The 19,957-nt window shown below is 44.0% G+C and overlaps 1 protein-coding gene across 1 annotated transcript in view; it reads left to right on the forward strand.

The window, feature by feature from the left end:
- Window positions 1-19,957, forward strand: part of slc6a8 (solute carrier family 6 member 8) — a 180,193-nt gene that overhangs the window by 101,614 nt on the left and 58,622 nt on the right. The window contains exon 8 of the mRNA XM_034171870.1: window positions 4,730-4,842. Within this exon, the coding sequence (XP_034027761.1) occupies window positions 4,730-4,842 (113 nt within the window). The remainder of the gene's footprint in view (window positions 1-4,729; window positions 4,843-19,957) is intronic.

Genomic DNA, 19,957 nt, shown 5'->3' on the forward strand with positions numbered 1-19,957 from the left:
GTGGAGAGCTGGACATGTCCACTTGTCCTCTGACACGCCGAAACGGAAGTGTTCCTTTGTCTCGCTTCCAAAGCGAATCGGTCTTTACGCGCGAAGCCTCCGTGCGGCTTTCCATGACAAAATCTCTTGTTAAAAGTGAAAGCTGAAAAGTGAGAGCACACGACGGTCTCGTATCCACAGAGCCATCCGTTTATAAATGGTCCGGTGGCTTGTGCCGCGTCGTCGCAGCTCGGAGCGCGGCGCGCTGAGCGTCCTTAAAGGGGTCCTTAAAGCTGTACTAACAGACCTTATTCTCTGTGAAGCCCGTAAAATTTTCACCGAAAGCCAGATAAATTTTTTGAATGGTTTCCAGGTGCCAGTCTCTAACAGCTTCTGAAAAAATTCTGATGGAAAAAAACCCAAATCATTCCGCCATTTCCTGACAATGAAAATCTGACGAGGGGGCGGGACCACTACTTCCACAAGGCGAGCTTCCCTTGCAGTCTTAGAGCAATCGCCTCTGACTTTAAGACACCTAAAGCACTTTACACTAAACAAACGTTTAGTTTCGCAAATAATGACAACAAAAATTGTAACATTGGACATGCAAACCTACCTTTGTCTTGTTGTTTTTTCTCGTCTTCCAACTTCTTCTTTTTTCTTTTCTCCGCTCCAGAGGGATAATTTCTTTTCTGAGACATGACTTGCACTCACTTCTTTCCTCACGATTAGTCATTGACCACCTGACCCAAGCGGTGCATCTAAATTTGCCCAACGGTGGTAGCAGCCAACAGGACGCATCAATTAACCTAGTATTGGTATTTTGTCAAAATGAATTTATTTTTTTCGGGTGTAATACAATTTCGTTTAAATTATTCAATATTATTTTAATTTCGTGTATATATTTACTTTTTTATCTCGGTGCTCTCGGGGCCCCCTGGTGGCATGGAGGCCCTAAGCGACCGCGTAGTTGGCGTATGCCTTGGGCCGGCTCTGCTATGGTTGATGGAGACCCTGATCCATGTGTTTATCTCTTCTAGATTGGACTACTGCAATGTTCTATTTTCTGGTTTACTGCAATCCACCATTAGGGCTCTCCAATTGGTTCAAAATGCTGCAGCCAGACTTTTGACACGAAGCAGAAAGTTCGACCACATTACACCCATTTTAGCATCCCTTCACTGGCTTCCTGTCCCAGTGAGATCAGATTTTAAGGTTCTGCTACTAGTCTATAAAATTGTTCACAGACTGGCACATCCCTACCTAGCTGACTTAATTAAACCTTAGTACCAGCCCGGGCTTTGCGTTCTCAGGGTGCAGGACTACTTTGTGTCCCTAGGGTGAATAAGAAGTCTGCAGGTCATAGAGCTTTCTCCTACCATGCCCCTGTTCTGTGGGATGATCTCCCTGCATCAATAAAACAGTCAGATTCTGTGGAGACTTTCAAGTCCAGACTTAAGATGCACTTATTTTCCCTTTCATATGGCTAGCATACTGGTATAGTTTTGTTTTACGCTTTTTACTCTTTTAATTCATTTTATTAGGAAACGGAGCGTGCTGCAGCCTCAACTTTACCTAAATTCTGGGTGTTTTAGTGAAGCTTAGGGCTAGTGGCCGGTAATCACCTTCGTACCTCCTGTTTTTCTTGTTGTTTAATGGTGGCAAATTATACTGTATTTCTTGTCTTTCTGATGCCTGATTCTGTTTTTTCTCTCTATTTATGGTGCAGCTCCATCCAGAGATGGGAGTAGTATTTGTGCTGGAGACCCTCCTGTCCTCTGCACCAACAGCATTTCCTGTATATTCATTTTGTGAATTGTTTCTTTGAATTTTTCTGTAATTTATGTCTGTTGCATGGCCCAAGCAGAGGCTCACCCCTTTGAGTCTGGTCTGCTTGAGGTTTCTTCCTCAAAGGGAGTTTTTCCTTACCACTGTTGCTCTGGGGGTTAGTAAGGTTAGACCTTACTTGTGTGAAGCGCCTTGAGGAAACTGTTGTGATTTGGCGCTATATAAATGGAAATAAATGAAATAAAATAATAATAATAATAATAATTAAAATAAGGTGGGACAAAGTCACTGTCAAATCACTCTCATGTCATGAATCTGCAAGTCCCAAGTCAAGTCTCAAGTCAGCTTGCAAACAGTTGGTGGTGATTCTGACTGTTCTGATCTGAGGCCGCATATTCTGGACACTAGGGTGAAGAGAGGGGCAGAGCTGTCAGCTGATCACCATCTGATGGTGAGTTGGATCAGAGGATGGGGAGGACTTTGAACAGACCTGGTAAGCCCACACGGGCAGTGCGGGTGAACTGGAAACGTCTGAAGGAGCCACTGTCCGAAAGATCAACTCACACCTCCGGCAGAGCTTTTTTTAAGCATCCCTATGGAGGTTGGGGGCATTGAACGAGAATGAGCAATCTTCAAAGCTCCCATTTCTGAAGCTGCAGTAGGGAGCTCTGGCCTGAAGGTCTTAGGTGCCTCAAGGGGTGGAAGTCATCTGACTGAAGAAGGAGTCTTTCCAGGATAGGTTATCTCTGAGAACTCCAGAGGCAGTTGCAAGGTACCAACAGCTCTGAAGGGCGGCAGCCTCTGGTATGGGGGAAGCAAAGCAGTGGATGTGGGATAAGTTCAGAGTAACCATGGAGAAGGTCTTTTGGTTGGCACAAAGGTGCTTCTCGAGGACCATGAGGCACCTCAGGAGAGGTAAACGGGGAACCATCAAAGCTGTCTACAGTAAGGATGGGACTCTGTTGACCTCAACTAAGGATGTAATCAGAAACTGGAAGGAACACTTTGAGGAACTCCTGAATCAGACAGCAGTGCCCTCTGTATTAGAGGCAAAGCTGGAAGCTGCTGGAGGATTTCCCTGGTGAAAGTCACTGAAGTAGTCAAACAGCTCTGCAGTGGCAATGCCCCGGGGTTGATGAGATCCGTCCAGAAATGCTGAAGGCTCTGGGTTTGGAGGGACTGTCTTGGATGAGACGTCTTTTCAACATTGCGTTGACATCTGGGACAGTGCCTAAGGAGTGGAAAACTGGGATGGTGGTCCCCATATTTAAAAAATGGGACCAGAGAGTGTGTGACAAGTACAGGGGCATCACACTACTTAGACTCCCTGGTAAAGTCTACTCCAGGGTGCTAGAAAGTAGGATTCAGCCAACAGTTGAACCTCAGATTGAAGAGGAACAATGCAGTTTCTGTATGATCAGGTACCCTGGGAGATACTGTGGGAGGAGCTCTGTGGAGTGAGGGGGGTCCCTTCTCAGAGCCATCCAATCTCTGTACTCACAAAGCGAGAGCTGTGTTCGGGTGCTCAGCAGTAAAGTCAGACTCATTTTCATTGGGCGTTAGCCTACGCCAGGGCCACGCCTTGTCACAATCCTGTTTGTGATATTCATGGACAGGATATCAAGGTGCAGTCAGGGAGGAGGGTTTCTGGTTTGGTGGGCTCAGGGTCTCATCTCTGCTTTTTGCAGATGATGTGGTCAGGTTGGCTTCATCGGCCTGTGACCTCCAGCACTCACTGGTTCGGTTCACAGCTGAGTGTGAAGTGGCTGGGATGAGGATCAGCACCTCTAAGTCTGAGGCCATGGTTCTCAGCAGGAAACCGATGGATTGCCTACTCAGGGTAGGGAATGAAATCTTGCCCCAAGTGAAGGAGTTCAGCTACCCTGGGGTCTTGTTCATGAGTGAGGGGACAATGGAGCGTGAGATTAGCCAGAGAATCGGCGCAGCAGGGGCGATGTTGCATTCGCGAAGAAAAGGGAGCTGAGCCAAAAGGCGAAGCTCTTGATCTACTGGTCAGTCTTTGTTCCTACTCTCACCTATGGTCATGAGGTTTGGCTCATAACCGAAAGAACGAGATCATGGGTACAAGCGGCTGAAATGGGCTTCCTTAAGAAGGTGGCTGGTGTCTCCCTTAGAGATAGGGTGAGAAGCTCGGCCATTCATGGGGAGCTCGGAGTAGAGCCACTTCCTTCGCGTTGAAAGGAGCCAGCTGAGATGGTACGGGCATCTGGTAAGAATGCCCCCTTGGCATCTCCCTAGGGAGATATTCCAGGCATGTCCATCTGGGAGGAGACCCCAGGGAAGACGCAGGACTAGGTGAAGAGATTATATCTCCACACTGGCCTGGGAACACCTCGGGATCCCCCAGTCAGAGGTGGTCAATGTGGCACGGGAAAGGGAAGTCTGGAGTCCCCTGCTGGAGCTGTTGCCCCCGTGACCCGATCCTGGATATGCAGTTGAAGATGTATGTATGTATTCCAAACAGACGTGTTCTGGTTCTTCTGTGTTGGATTTTAACAAAGCGTGTTCTGTTTTACAATAAGATGAAAGTTTTACACAATACACAGGCTCATTTCTTTGGGCTCAAAGGTTAAAATGGGTCAGAGTCTCTTGAGAAAATTTAGTCTGAAAACCTTTTAGTCTCTTGAGAAAATTTAGTCTGAAAACCTTTTTTTAAATCTCCGTGGTTACAGAGAACTGAGTCGTAGCTGAATTCAGTCATTTTTGGCTGTTACCATGGTAACACCTATTGGCATTGCATGCGGTGGTTTCCTGGATGATTTAAAAGATACGTTATCATTTGGAGTTGTTTGTTTTATCAAATGTCTTTAAGCTGTAAGAGTTTTATTTATCACTTTATTGTTCTTACAAAAGTTTAATTTGTCCTCATCCTTTTTTGTACTTTGTTGGAATAAATAAAATTTGCCAGACTGTGAAATATGAAGAAAGTTTTTTGCTTCAGGTCCGGGATTGGCCTTCATCGCATATCCGAAGGCAGTCAGTATGATGCCGGTGTCACCGCTGTGGGCGGCGCTGTTCTTCTTCATGCTGTTGATGCTGGGATTGGGTAGTCAGGTGAGTGGATTCATTTTACCACACGGCAACGCATCATGTCCAGAAAACACTACACTCACTAAACTGTGACAGAAATGCCAAAGCGTGCCACCTGTGTATCGTTTTTAAAAGATTATTAACTTATTTATGAGTTGAGTAATTCCTCAGAAGAACTAAGTCACAATTTTTGGATCTAGTCTGGTTTAGACGGTGATTGCGATGTGGTACCAGGGACCAAGAAATAAAAACAAAATCACAAATATCACCTTGAAGAAATCAGTTGTTAAATAATTTATTCATTAAATCTTTTGTCATTAAATTACTTGTTTTTAAATTGCTGTTTCAAGGTCAAAGTCAACTTTATTGTCCCATTAGGGAAATTTGTCTTAGGCGTTGCATTACATTATTGCTTCACAGGGCAAAGAACAAGTTACAAAACGACACAAATCACATAAAACACAAGAATTAAAATCTAGACTAAAATCAGGAAATACATTACAATGACAACACAGAGACATTGAGCTATTTAAAGTGCTGAGAAAAGTGCCAGATGCTAAAGTGCTGAAGTTTATTGCACGTTGTTCTATTGCACTAGTTACTTGCATTATTTAGCAGTTTGATAGAAACTGGAACAAATGATAATTTGAGACGATTTGTTTTACACTTTGGTATACGAAATCTTCTTCCTGAAGGGAGAAGTTCATACTCTGAGGACAGTGGGTGAGTGGAGTCTGAGCAGATTTTTGTTGCCTGCATCATAACTGACTGGTTATACAGCTTCTCAATGGACTCATATTTTTTCATACCAATTATTTTCATTGCTGTTTTGTGCATGTTAGACTAAGTTGAACTGTAAGGTTACCAAACCAGGCAGTGATTCCAGGCTTGGAAACCAGGCTTGGAAAATCCTACAGCTAGCCAGGCCCCTGTAGTCGGTGCAGACCAAGGTAGCTTAGCCACCGTTAGCTGCCCCCCCAGCGTATCCCGAGCAGCTGGGAAAGCAGGCCGGCTGGGTGACTGTGAGGAGGAAGCGTAGCCCTAAACAGAAGCCCCCTGTACACCACCAACCCGTTCACATTTCTAACCGTTTTCCCCCACTCGGCAACACACCCGCTGAGGAACAAACTCTGGTTATTGGTGACTCTGTTTTGAGAAATGTGAAGTTAGCGACACCAGCAACCATAGTCAATTGTCTTCCGGGGGCCAGAGCAGGCGACATTGAAGGAAATTTGAAACTGCTGGCTAAGGCTAAGCGTAAATTTGGTAAGATTGTAATTCACGTCGGCAGTAATGACACCTGGTTATGCCAGTCGGAGGTCACTAAAATTAACATTGAATCGGTGTGTAACTTTGCAAAAACAATGACGGACTCTGTAGTTTTCTCTGGGCCCCTCCCCAATCGGACCGGGAGTGACATGTTTAGCCGCATGTTCTCCTTGAATTGCTGGCTGTCTGAGTGGTGTCCAAAAAATGAGGTGGGCTTCATAGATAATTGGCAAAGCTTCTGGGGAAAACCTGCTCCATCCCACTTTGGATGGAGCAGCTCTCATTTCTAGAAATCTGGCCAATTTTCTTAAACCCTCCAAACCGTGACTATCCAGGGTTGAGACCAGGAAGCAGAGTTGTAGTCTTACACACCTCTCTGCAGCTTCTCTCCCCCTGCCATCCCCTCATTACCCCATCCCCGTAGAGACGGTGCCTGCTCCCAGACTACCAATAACCAGCAAAAATCTATTTAAACATAAAAATTCAAAAAGAAAAAATAATATAGCACCTTCAACTGCACCACAGACTAAAACAGTTAAATGTGGTCTATTAAACATTAGGTCTCTCTCTTCTAAGTCCCTGCTAGTAAATGATATAATAATTGATCACCATATTGATTTATTCTGCCTTACAGAAACCTGGTTACAGCAGGATGAATATGTTAGTTTAAATGAGTCAACACCCCCGAGTCACACTAACTGTCAGAATGCTCGTAGCACGGGCCGAGGGGGAGGATTAGCAGCAGTCTTCCACTCCAGCTTATTAATTAATCAAAAACCCAGACAGAGCTTTAATTCATTTGAAAGCTTGATTCTTAGTCTTGTCCATCCAAATTGGAAGTCCCAAAAAACAGTTTTATTTGTTGTTATCTATCGTCCACCTGGTCGTTACTGTGAGTTTCTCTGTGAATTTTCAGACCTTTTGTCTGACTTAGTGCTTAGCTCAGATAACATAATTATAGTGGGCAATTTTAACATCCACATAGATGCTGAGAATGACAGCCTCAACACTGCATTTAATCTATTATTAGACTCAATTGGCTTTGCTCAAAATGTAAATGAGTCCACCCACCACTTTAATCATACTTTAGATCTTGTTTTGACTTATGGTATGGATATTGAAGACTTAACAGTATTCCCTGAAAACCCCCTTCTGTCTAATCATTTCTTAAAGGAGACCTGCATTGAAAAAAAATGACTTACATTTACACATGAGATCCTTCTGAATGTAGTAAAGTAAAAGGAAGAACGGCGCCCGCTGTTGATGTCGTTGCTGATCTGAGCACAGAGATCTGTATCTCACATTCATTGAAGCTTACTTTTGGATGTTGAAACCAGGACGTGTATAAGTAACATTACTAACAGATAAAATCAATTTCAATGCGGGATCGGACTGAAGGCGGGAGCGTGTCGTCTTGTCCCTGACGTCATGGAAATGATACGGCTGTACAAACTGTTTTCACAGAGGGCTAAATTTTAGCTGCAAATTTGTCATTTTTAAACAAAGATTTCGCCGCTGAATTACAAATTTGGGCTTACAGATTTACTTACTGCATTCACAAGGGTCTTATAAATACATATCAGCTATTTCTTTCTGAAATCTGACCACATTTATTTCAATGCAGGTCTACTTTAATAACATTTACATTTACTTTAATGGACTACCCAGTAGTGGGGAATAAGTTTAATTACAGTAGAAGTCTTTTGGAAAGCGCTGTAACTAGGTTTAAGGATATGATTCCTTCTTTGTTATGTTCTCCAATGCCATATACCAACACAGTGCAAAGTAGCTACCTAAACTCTGTGAGTGAGATAGATTATCTCGTCAATAGTTTTACATCCTCATTGAGTACAACCTTGGATGCTGTAGCTCCTCTGAAAAAGAGAGCCTTAAATCAGAAGTGCCTGACTCCGTGGTATAACTCACAAACTCACAGCTTAAAGCAGATAACTCGTAAGTTGGAGAGGAAATGGCGTCTCACTAATTTAGAAGATCTTCCCTTAGCCTGGAAAAAGAGTCTGTTGCTCTATAAAAAAAAAGCCCTCCGTAAAGCTAGGACATCTTACTACTCATCAATAATTGAAGAAAATAAGAATAACCCCAGGTTTCTTTTCAGCACTGTAGCCAGGCTGACAAAAAGTCAGAGCTCTATTGAGCCGAGTATTCCTTTAACTTTAACTAGTAATGAATAAAATGTTAACTATTAACTATTAGAGAAAAAATTACTCATAACCATCCCATATCTTTGGCTCCTTTCAGTAATGCTGGTATTTGGTTAGACTCTTTCTCTCCGATTGTTCTGTCTGTTATTTTCATTAGTCACTTCCTCCAAACCATCAACATGTCTGTTAGACCCCATTCCTACCAGGCTGCTCAAGGAAGCCCTACCATTAATTAATGCTTCGATCTTAAATCTGATCAATCTATCTTTATTAGTTGGCTATGTACCACAGGCTTTTAAGGTGGCAGTAATTAAACCATTACTTAAAAAGCCATCACTTGACCCAGCTATCTTAGCTAATTATAGGCCAATCTCCAACCTTCCTTTTCTCTCAAAAATTCTTGAAAGGGTAGTTGTAAAACAGCTAACTGATCATCTGCAGAGGAATGGTCTATTTGAAGAGTTTCACTCAGGTTTCAGAATTCATCATAGTACAGAAACAGCATTAGTGAAGGTTACAAATGATCTTCTTATGGCCTCAGACAGTGGACTCATCTCTGTGCTTGTCCTGTTAGACCTCAGTGCTGCTTTTGATACTGTTGACCATAAAATTTTATTACAGAGATTAGAGCATGCCATAGGTATTAAAGGCACTGCGCTGTGGTGGTTTGAATCATATTTATCTAATAGATTACAATTTGTTCATGTAAATGGGGCGTCTTCTTCACAGACTAAGGTTAATTATGGAGTTCCACAAGGTTCCGTGCTAGGACCAATTTTATTCACTTTATACATGCTTCCCTTAGGCAGTATTATTAGAAAGCATTGCTTAAATTTTCATTGTTACGCAGATGATACCCAGCTTTATCTATCCATGAAGCCAGAGGACACACACCAATTAGTTAAACTGCAGGAATGTCTTACAGACATAAAGACATGGATGACCTCTAATTTCCTGCTTTTAAATTCAGATAAAACTGAAGTTATTGTACTTGGCCCCAAAAAATGTTAGAAACATGGTGTCTAACCAGATCCTTACTCTGGATGGCATTACCCTGACCTCTAGTAATACTGTGAGAAATCTTGGAGTCATTTTTGATCAGGATATGTCCTTCAATGTGCATATTAAGCAAATATGTAGGACTGCTTTTTTACATTTGCGCAGTATCTCTAAAATTAGAAAGGTCTTGTCTCAGAGTGATGCTGAAAAACTAATTCATGCATTTATTTCCTCTAGGCTGGACTATTGTAATTCATTATTATCAGGTTGTCCTAAAAGTTCCCTGAAAAGCCTTCAGTTAATTCAAAATGCTGCAGCTAGAGTACTAACGGGGACTAGAAGGAGAGAGCATATCTCACCCATATTGGCCTCTCTTCATTGGCTTCCTGTTAATTCTAGAATAGAATTTAAAATTCTTCTTCTTACTTATAAGGTTTTGAATAATCAGGTCCCATCTTATCTTAGGGACCTCATAGTACCATATCACCCCAATAAAGCGCTTCGCTCTCAGACTGCAGGCTTACTTGTAGTTCCTAGGGTTTGTAAGAGTAGAATGGGAGGCAGAGCCTTCAGCTTTCAGGCTCCTCTCCTCTGGAACCAGCTCCCAATTCGGATCAGGGAGACAGACACCCTCTCTACTTTTAAGATTAGGCTTAAAACTTTCCTTTTTGCTAAAGCTTATAGTTAGAGCTGGATCAGGTGACCCTGAACCATCCCTTAGTTATGCTGCTATAGACGTAGACTGCTTGGGGGTTCCCATGATGCACTGAGTGTTTCTTTCTCTTTTTGCTCTGTATGCACCACTCTGCATTTAATCATTAGTGATTGATCTCTGCTGTCTTCCACAGCATGTCTTTTTCCTGATTCTCTCCCCTCAGCTCAACCAGTCCCAGCAGAAGACTGCCCCTCCCTGAGCCTGGTTCTGCTGGAGGTTTCTTCCTGTTAAAAGGGAGTTTTTCCTTCCCACTGTCGCCAAGTGCTTGCTCATAGGGGGTCGTTTTGACCGTTGGGGTTTTTCTGTGATTATTGTATGGCTTTTGCCTTACAATATAAAGCGCCTTGGGGCAACTGTTGTTGTGATTTGGCGCTATATAAATAAAACTGATTTGATTTGATTTGATTCCATATCTAATTAGGCTCTCTAAGATAGCTTTGTAGAAAATTAGCATGATCTGATTGCTAACACCATAAAGCCTCAGTCGTCTCAAAAAATACATTCTTTGCTGCAGTTTATTGCACAAATTATCAATGTGTGATTTCCAGTTTAGCAAATTATCGGTATGGACCCCTAGATATTTATATGTCGACTGTTGTGAAAGTGTAGTGACACGGACCCACAACAGGGGGCGCAAATGAACGGTCAATAGATGAGCCAAAAAAGTAACAATTTAATGTTGTGAAGGTGCACAATGAATATACAGACAATCTCAGAATTTGATAACAGTCAATCCACAAAGGTGACGTGTGGGCAGGCTCGAGGATAGAAGACGTCTGTCCTGAGAAGAGCCGGAACCACACGATTTCCGCCGCCACCGAACCTGGTGAATACTGGAGCCACCAAGTCCCGAATTCCCAGGTGATCACCGTCCCCGACTGTCGGATCTGGTACTGCTGGCGAAGAGCAAAGACAGTCAAGTGTGGGTGTGTGTACACCCCGTAACAACAACGGTGGGAATTCCACCTCCACCTCTAACACACACTCGTGCAGCGTCTGTTTAACCACTTATCTGACGGGGCGTAGGACGAAACAGTCGCGACCCACGCCGGTCCTCTGGTTGACAGCTGCAACACAATAGCTCTTGGAATTACTTAATGCTGGCAGAGAAAGTTACCTCCATAGAAGTACGATATCTCGGCGATGAGGTGGAGATGACGTCTGGGTTTTATGGAGTGAGATGATGAAGAATGAGTGACAGCTGTCAGGAAATAATGAGTGACAGCTGTCACTCCCGGCTGTGTCCGTGGCGGCAGCGCCCTCTCGTGCCTGAAGCCCGCACTTCAGGCAGGGCGCCCTCTGGTGGTGGGCCACACAACAGTTGACACCTGATTTATAGTTTGGTCTGAAATAACTACTGGCTTGTGTGTTGTCACTTGCCTTGGGTCAAAAACCATCTCTTGTGTTTTTGACATATTTAAAATCAGATGTTTTTTGTCACACCACTTAATAAAGGTGTCAATCTCATTGTAGTAGACAAAAGGGTCCATGTCCTTATGCAAGAGGCTCACGATTGCTGTGTCATCTGCAAATTTAAAAATAAAAATATTGGGGTGTACTTTCCTGCAGTCATTAGTATAAATTGTAAAAAGTATTGGTGAAAGCACACAGCCTTGTGGAACTCCTGTATTACAGTGTTTAATATCTGATAATGTCTGATTAAGTTTCATTTGCTGTGTGCGGTTAGTTAAAAAAGAATAAAACCATTTTATAAGAATTACATTAACATTCATGTCCTTCAATTTCCTAAAAAGTAGGTGGAGTTGCACAGTATTAAAAGCTGAGCTTAAATCAACAAATAAAGTGTGAACATAAGTTTTTGTGCCTTCCAGATGCTTAGAAACAAGGTAGAATGGCATCCTCAGTGCTACGCTCATGCTTATAGGCAAACTGACATGCATCTAACATGTTTGTTCAATCATCCATTCATTCTTGAAACCCGCTTACTCCAATTAAAGGATTTCCCCCTAAACTATTCCTGGATGAATGAAACTACTCCAGTGAGGCGGGGCACAGGGCCCACAGACTGGCATGCGCCCGGGTGGGAGTGAGCCCCGCTTTGTCCCTCAGTGGTCGTTGGGGCTGTGTGAGTGAAAGCTGGAAGAGGCCCCGTGGTCCTCCCTGGACATTCATCCGGGAGCACTTCAGGGGAAAATCCACACCGCGGGGGCTGGAGCCTATCTCAGCAGTCATAGGGTGTGAAGCAGGGTTCACCCTGGACAGGACGTCAGTCTGTCACACAGACACATACATACACACAAACATATTCACATCTATGGACATTTTAAAGTTTCCAGTCGACCTAACTTGCATGTCTTTAGATGTGGGAGGAAGCCGGAGCACCTGAAGGGAACCCACACAGACACAGAGAAAGGCCACAGGTGGGAATTGAACCCATGACCTTCTCGCTGTGAGGCAACAGTGCTAATTACTAAGACACCACGCTGCCCTTTGTTCATTTGTTAAATTGTTCATCATTAAATCTTTTGTTGCTAAATCTTTGTCAAGAAATCATTTTCCATTAAGTCGATTGTGATAAAACTTTTGCTGTTAAACCATTTATTATTAAACAGTTTGTGGTTAAATTGTTTATTATTAAACAGTTTGCTGTTAAATCTTTTGCCATTAAATCATTTATTATTAAACAGTTTGTCCTTAAATCATTTATTATTAAATAGTTTGTGGTTAAATCTTTTGCCGTTAAATTGTTTGTTATTAAACATTTTGTCATTAAATCTTCCATCCATCCATCCATTTTCTTCCGCTTTATCCGGAGTCGGGTCGCGGGGGCAGCAGCTCAAGCAAAGCCGCCCAGACCTCCCGATCCACACACACCTCCCCCAGCCAGTAAATCGTTTATTATTTACGGAAGCGTATTGCATTCACTGGATAAAAAATAATAATTTGACCGCTGATCTCGTAATTACAAGAAAAGATCTCATAATTACCAGATCCAGCTATTTTTTATTTTTATTTATTTATTTATTGTGTGTGTGTGTGTGTGTGTGTGTGTGTGTGTGTGTGTGTGTGTGTGTGTGTGTGTGTGTGTGTGTGTGTGTGTGTGTGTGTGTGTAAAATCACGTCCGTACAATGTGCTTCCGTACTTCCAGTCCCTCAGTAAAGACAAGCATGAGAATTCTGGAGTCATAATCGAAAATTGGCCAGTTTGTAACCTCCGGCACTGCACTGTGATCATACACCACGGCACACTCAAAGTGTGGATTTCCCCCTAAACTATTCCTGGATGAATGAAACTCCTCCAGTGAGGCGGAGCACGGGGCCCACAGACTGGCATGCGCCCTGGTGGGAGTGAGCCCCGCTTTCTCGCTCAGTGGTCGTTGGGGCTGTGTGAGTGAAAGCTGGAAGATGCCCCGTGGTCCTCCCTGGACATTCATCCGGGAGCACTTCAGGGGAAATCCACACTTTGTGTTTGATTGCAGTGTATTATCATCGGCTGAGCTCAGCCCGCTTCTTTACTAAGGGACTGGAAGTACGGACGTATATACATAAAACAATTTAGACACCTGATTTTTTCACATAATTACGAAATCCTGATGTAATTACAAGATCTTTTCTCGTAATTATGAGATCTTTTCTCGTAATTACAAGATCAGTGGTCAATTTTTTTTTTTAATCCAGTGACTGCAATACCCTTCCGTAATTATTAAACAGTTTGTTGTTAAAACGTTTATTATTAAACAGTTTCTGGTTAAATCTTTTGCTGTTAAACCATTTATTATTAAACAGTTTGTCATTAAAGCGTTTATTATTAAACAGTTTCTGATTAAATCTTTTGCTGTTAAACAATTTATTATTAAACAGTTGGTCGTTAAATCTTTTGCCGTTAAATCGTTTATTATTAAACAGTTTGTCGTTAAATCTTTTGCCGTTAAATCATTTATTATTAAACAGTTTGTGGTTAAATCTTTTGCTGTTAAACCGTTTATTATTAAACACTTTGTGGTTAAACCTTTTGCCGTTAAACACTTTGTGGTTAAATCTTTTGCTGTTAAATAATTTATTATTAAACAGTTTCTGGTTAAATCTTTTGCCGTTAAATCATTTTTTATTAAACAGTTTGTGGTTAAATCTTTTGCCGTTAAATCATTTATTATTAAATACTTTGTGGTTAAATCTTTTGCCATTAAATCATTTATCATTAAATACTTTCAATCAATCAATCAATTTTTTTTTATATAGCGCCAAATCACAACAAACAGTTGCCCCAAGGCGCTTTATATTGTAAGGCAAGGCCATACAATAATTATGTAAAACCCCAACGGTCAAAACGACCCCCTGTGAGCAAGCACTTGGCTACAGTGGGAAGGAAAAACTCCCTTTTAACAGGAAGAAACCTCCAGCAGAACCAGGCTCAGGGAGGGGCAGTCTTCTGCTGGGACTGGTTGGGGCTGAGGGAGAGAACCAGGAAAAAGACATGCTGTGGAGGGGAGCAGAGATCGATCACTAATGATTAAATGCAGAGTGGTGCATGCAGAGCAAAAAGAGAAAGAAACAGTGCATCATGGGAACCCCCCAGCAGTCTACGTCTATAGCAGCATAACTAAGGGATGGGTCAGGGTCACCCGATCCAGCCCTAACTATAAGCTTTAGCAAAAAGGAAAGTTTTAAGCCTAATCTTAAAAGTAGAGAGGGGAGGGTGTCTGTCTCCCTGATCTGAATTGGGAGCTGGTTCCACAGGAGAGGAGCCTGAAAGCTGAAGGCTCTGCCTCCCATTCTACTCTTACAAACCCTAGGAACTACAAGTAAGCCTGCAGTCTGAGAGCGAAGCGCTCTATTGGGGTGATATGGTACTACGAGGTCCCTAAGATAAGATGGGACCTGATTATTCAAAACCTTATAAGTAAGAAGAAGAATTTTAAATTCTATTCTAGAATTAACAGGAAGCCAATGAAGAGAGGCCAATATGGGTGAGATATGCTCTCTCCTTCTAGTCCCCGTCAGTACTCTAGCTGCAGCATTTTGAATTAACTGAAGGCTTTTTAGGGAACTTTTAGGACAACCTGATAATAATGAATTACAATAGTCCAGCCTAGAGGAAATAAATGCATGAATTAGTTTTCAGCATCACTCTGAGACAAGACCTTTCTGATTTTAGAGATATTGCGTAAATGCAAAAAAGCAGTCCTACATATTTGTTTAATACGCGCTTTGAATGACATATCCTGATCAAAAATGACTCCAAGATTTCTCACAGTATTACTAGAGGCCAGGGCAATGCCATCCAGAGTAAGGATCTGGTTAGACACCATGTTTCTAAGATTTGTGGGGCCAAGTACAATAACTTCAGTTTTATCTGAGTTTAAAAGCAGGAAATTAGAGGTCATCCATGTCTTTATGTCTGTAACCTTCACTAATGCTGTTTCTGTACTATGATGAATTCTAAAACCTGACTGAAACTCTTCAAATAGACCATTCCTCTGCAGATGATCAGTTAGCTGTTTTACAACTACCCTTTCAAGAATTTTTGTGGTTAAATCTTTTGCCATTAAATCATTTATTATTAAACACTTTGTGGTTAAATCTTTTACTGTTAAATCATTTATTATTAAACACTTTGTGGTTAAATCTTTTGCTGTTAAATCATTTATTATTAAACACTTTGTGGATAAATCTTTTGCTGTTAAATCATTTATAATTAAACACTTTGTGGTTAAATTTTTTGCCATTAAATCATTTATTATTAAACACTTTCTGGTTAAATCTTTTGCTGTTAAATCATTTATTATTAAACACTTACTGGTTAAATCTTTTGCCGTTAAATCATTTATTATTAAACACTGTGGTTAAATCTTTTGCCATTAAATCATTTATTATTAAACACTTTGCGGTTAAATAATTTATTATTAAACACTTTGTGATTAAATCTTTTGCCGTTAAATCATTTATTATTAAACACTTTGCGGTTAAATCTTTTGCCATTAAATTATTTATTATTAAACACTTTGCGGTTAAATCTTTTGCCATTAAATTATTTATTATTAAACACTTTGCGGTTAAATCTTTTGCCATTAAATTATTTATTATTAAACACTTTGTGGTTAAATCTTTTGCCATTAAATTATTTATTATTAAACACTTTGCGGTTAAATCTTTTGCCATTAAATCATTTATTATTAAATACTTTGTGGTTAAATCTTTTGCCGTTAAATCATTTATTATTAAACACTTTGCGGTTAAATCTTTTGCCATTAAATTATTTATTATTAAACACTTTGTGGTTAAATCCTTTGCCGTTAAATAATTTATTATTAAACACTTTGCGGTTAAATCTTTTGCCGTTAAATCATTTATTATTAAACACTTTGTTGTGTGGGCCGCCAGAAGAGGAGGTACTGCTGGCCCACCACCAGAGGGCGCCCTGCCTGAAGTGCGGGCTTCAGGCACGAGAGGGCGCAGTCGCCTCACAGGAGCAGCCAGGGTGACAGCTGTCACGCATCACCTGCAACAGCTGTTACCCATCATCTGATCAGCAGGGGAATATCAGCAGGATGACGCCTCCACTTCTTTGCCGAGATATCGTTCTACCTGGAACGTAACGTGCTCAGCTGACTGGTTAACAGTGATCTTTTGTGACTTTTGTGAGTTGTTTAGCTGACTCCTTTTCCAACGAGTGGTGGAGGTAGTTTTCCTGCCGTACGGATTCCTGGGTGCAGACGCACCCACATTTAATTGTTCTTTTGTTCCTCGCCAGCAGTACCAGGTCCGACACGCGAAGGCAGTGGCCACCTGGGAGTTCGGGACTTGGCGGCTCCAGTATTCCCGGGGTCTGGTGGCGGAGGAAATCGTGTGGTTCCGGTTCTACTTTGGACAGACGTCTCCTATCTTCGAGCCTGCCCACACGACACCTTTTGTGATTTGGCTTTTGTCTATTGTTGTAATCTGATTGTATTGTTGTGCCCATTCACAACAGTAAAGTGTTGTTATTTGACCTCATCCATTGTCCGTTCATTTGCGCCCCCTGTTGTGGGTCCGTGTACCTACACTTTCCCAACAGGATATCTCGGCCAACGTCATGGACCCCGAGGGGCGTCGACCGGCCGTTGAACGGCCAATGGAAGAGCAGGGCGCACAGGCGTCTGCAGGAGGAATGATCGGTGAGTTGCAGCGAATCCTCACCGCTTTTACGGCTCGGCTGGATCTGATGACCGAGCAGAACGTCCTCCTTAACCGCAGGGTGGAGGCTCTCGCCGCGCAGGTGGAAGCGCGCCCTCAGGGCGCTGCTGCGGCTCTCCCTCCTGTCGATCCTGTGCGCAATAGTGACGTTCCACAGGTCGACCCCTCCCACCTTCCCCTGAAGCATACATAAGCCCTCCAGAACCGTACGGGGGTTGTGTGGAGACATGCGCGGACTTTCTTATGCAGTGTTCGCTCGTCTTCGCACAACGTCCCGTCATGTACGCGACTGATGCTAGTAAGATAGCTTATGTGATTAATCTGCTTTGCGGCAAGGCACGCGCTTGGGCTACAGCGCTCTGGGAGCAAAATTCACGGCTCCTTCTGACATATGATGGGTTTGTGAGGGAGTTCAGAACAGTGTTCGATCACCCAAATAGAGGAGAGACCGCTTCAGCCGTGCTGCTGTCAATGAGACAGGGGCGCCGGAGCGCAGCTGCTTATGCAGTTGACTTCCGCATCGCGGCTGCGAGGTCCGGCTGGAATAGCACCGCCCTCCGCGCCGCCTTCGTAAACGGACTATCGTTGGTCCTGAAGGAGCACCTGGTGGCTAAGGACGAACCGCGGGATTTGGACGGGCTTATTGATCTCGTTATACGATTAGACAATCGGTTAGAGGAACGCCAGTCGGGAGCGAGGCGAAGGACGTGACCGGATACGCGCCGCCCCTCTCCCTTCCGGGTTCGAAAAGGGGCCGCCCTCCCCACGCTCCACAGCCGCAGCGCTATGTGGGGCAACAGCTCCCCCTGTTGACGTTGTTAGGGAAACGCACAGGGCCAAAATGGGGAGGCCGATCCGTGGAGAGTGTTTTCTCTGCAGCTCAACAGAGCACACACAGAGAGACTGCCCCAAACGGCCAAGACATCAACACTCGCCCTTAGAGACTGGGCTAAGGGGGGGTCAAGACATTCAAGTGAGACACACACAAATTGCCACACGACTCTCAGTCACGATCCTGAGCGGGGATTTAACCCTTCAAGCCCGAGCACTGGTGGACACGGGGTCAGAAGGGAATCTGCTAGATAGCAGATGGGCAAGGGAGGTAGGGCTCCCTCTGGTGGCGCTTCCTTCGCCATTGCAGGTGCGGGCACTAGATGGCACCCTCCTCCCTTTACTCACACACAAGACACAACCAGTAACTCTGGTGGTGTCTGGAAACCACCGGGAGGAGATTGAGTTTTTTGTAACTCCTTCTACCTCCCGCGTGATTTTGGGCATCCCATGGATGTTAAAGCACAATCCCCGGATTGATTGGCCGTCTGGGGTGGTGGTTCAGTGGAGCGAAACCTGCCATCGGGTGTGTTTAGGATCCTCGGTTCCTCCCGGTTCCCAGGCTAAGGAGGAGGTCAAAGTCCCTCCCAATCTGACGGCAGTGCCGGTTGAGTACCACGATCTTGCTGACGTCTTCAGCAAGGATCTGGCACTCACCCTTCCCCCGCACCGTCCGTACGATTGTGTCATTGATTTGGTTCCAGGCGCTGAGTTCCCGTCCAGCAGGCTGTACAACCTCTCACGACCTGAGCGCGAATCAATGGAGATCTACATCCGGGACTCATTAGCTGCCGGGCTGATCCGGAACTCCACCTCCCCGATGGGGGCAGGTTTCTTTTTTGTGGGCAAGAAAGATGGCGGACTTCGTCCATGTATTGATTACAGGGGGCTGAATGAGATTACGGTTCGCAACCGATACCCGTTGCCATTATTAGATTCCGTGTTCACCCCCCTGCATGGAGCCAAAATCTTTACTAAGCTGGATCTTAGAAATGCGTATCACCTGGTTCGGATCCGGAAGGGAGACGAATGGAAGACGGCATTCAACACCCCATTAGGTCACTTTGAGTACCTGGTCATGCCGTTCGGCCTCACAAACGCCCCCGCGACGTTCCAAGCATTAGTTAATGATGTCTTGCGGGATTTCCTGCACCGATTCATCTTCGTATATCTAGACGATATACTCATCTTTTCTCCGGATCCTGAGACTCATGTCCGGCATGTACGTCAGGTCCTGCAGCGGTTGTTGGAGAACCGGCTGTTTGTGAAGGGCGAGAAGTGTGAGTTTCACCGCACATCTTTGTCCTTCCTGGGGTTTATCATCTCCCCCAACTCCGTCGCTCCTGATCCGGCCAAGGTTGCGGCGGTGAGAGACTGACCCCAACCCACTAGCCGTAGGAAGCTGCAACAGTTCCTCGGCTTTGCAAATTTCTACAGGAGGTTCATTAAGGGCTACAGTCAGGTAGTTAGCCCCCTGACAGCCCTGACCTCACCAAAAGTCCCCTTCACCTGGTCGGATCGTTGCGATGCCGCATTCAAGGAGTTGAAACGGCGCTTCTCGTCTGCACCCGTTCTGGTGCAGCCCGATCCTAGTCGCCAGTTAGTGGTTGAAGTGGACGCCTCGGACTCAGGGATAGGAGCTGTGCTTTCCCAGAGCGGGAAGACCGATAAGGTCCTTCACCCGTGTGCCTATTTTTCCCGCAGGTTGACCCCGGCCGAACGGAACTATGACGTCGGCAATCGAGAACTCCTTGCGGTGAAAGAAGCTCTTGAAGAGTGGAGACATCTGTTGGAGGGAACGTCCGTGCCATTCACGGTTTTCACTGACCACCGGAACCTGGAGTATATCAGGACCGCCAAGCGGCTGAATCCCAGGCAAGCCCGCTGGTCACTGTTCTTCGGCCATTTTGATTTCCGGATCACCTACTGTCCCGGGACCAAAAACCAGAGATCGGATGCCTTGTCCCGGGTACATGAAGATGAAGTCAAAGCGGAGTTGTCGGATCCACCGGAACCCATCATCCCGGAG

Source organism: Thalassophryne amazonica, chromosome 6 (assembly GCF_902500255.1).
Source record: "Thalassophryne amazonica chromosome 6, fThaAma1.1, whole genome shotgun sequence".
NCBI lineage: Eukaryota > Metazoa > Chordata > Actinopteri > Batrachoidiformes > Batrachoididae > Thalassophryne > Thalassophryne amazonica.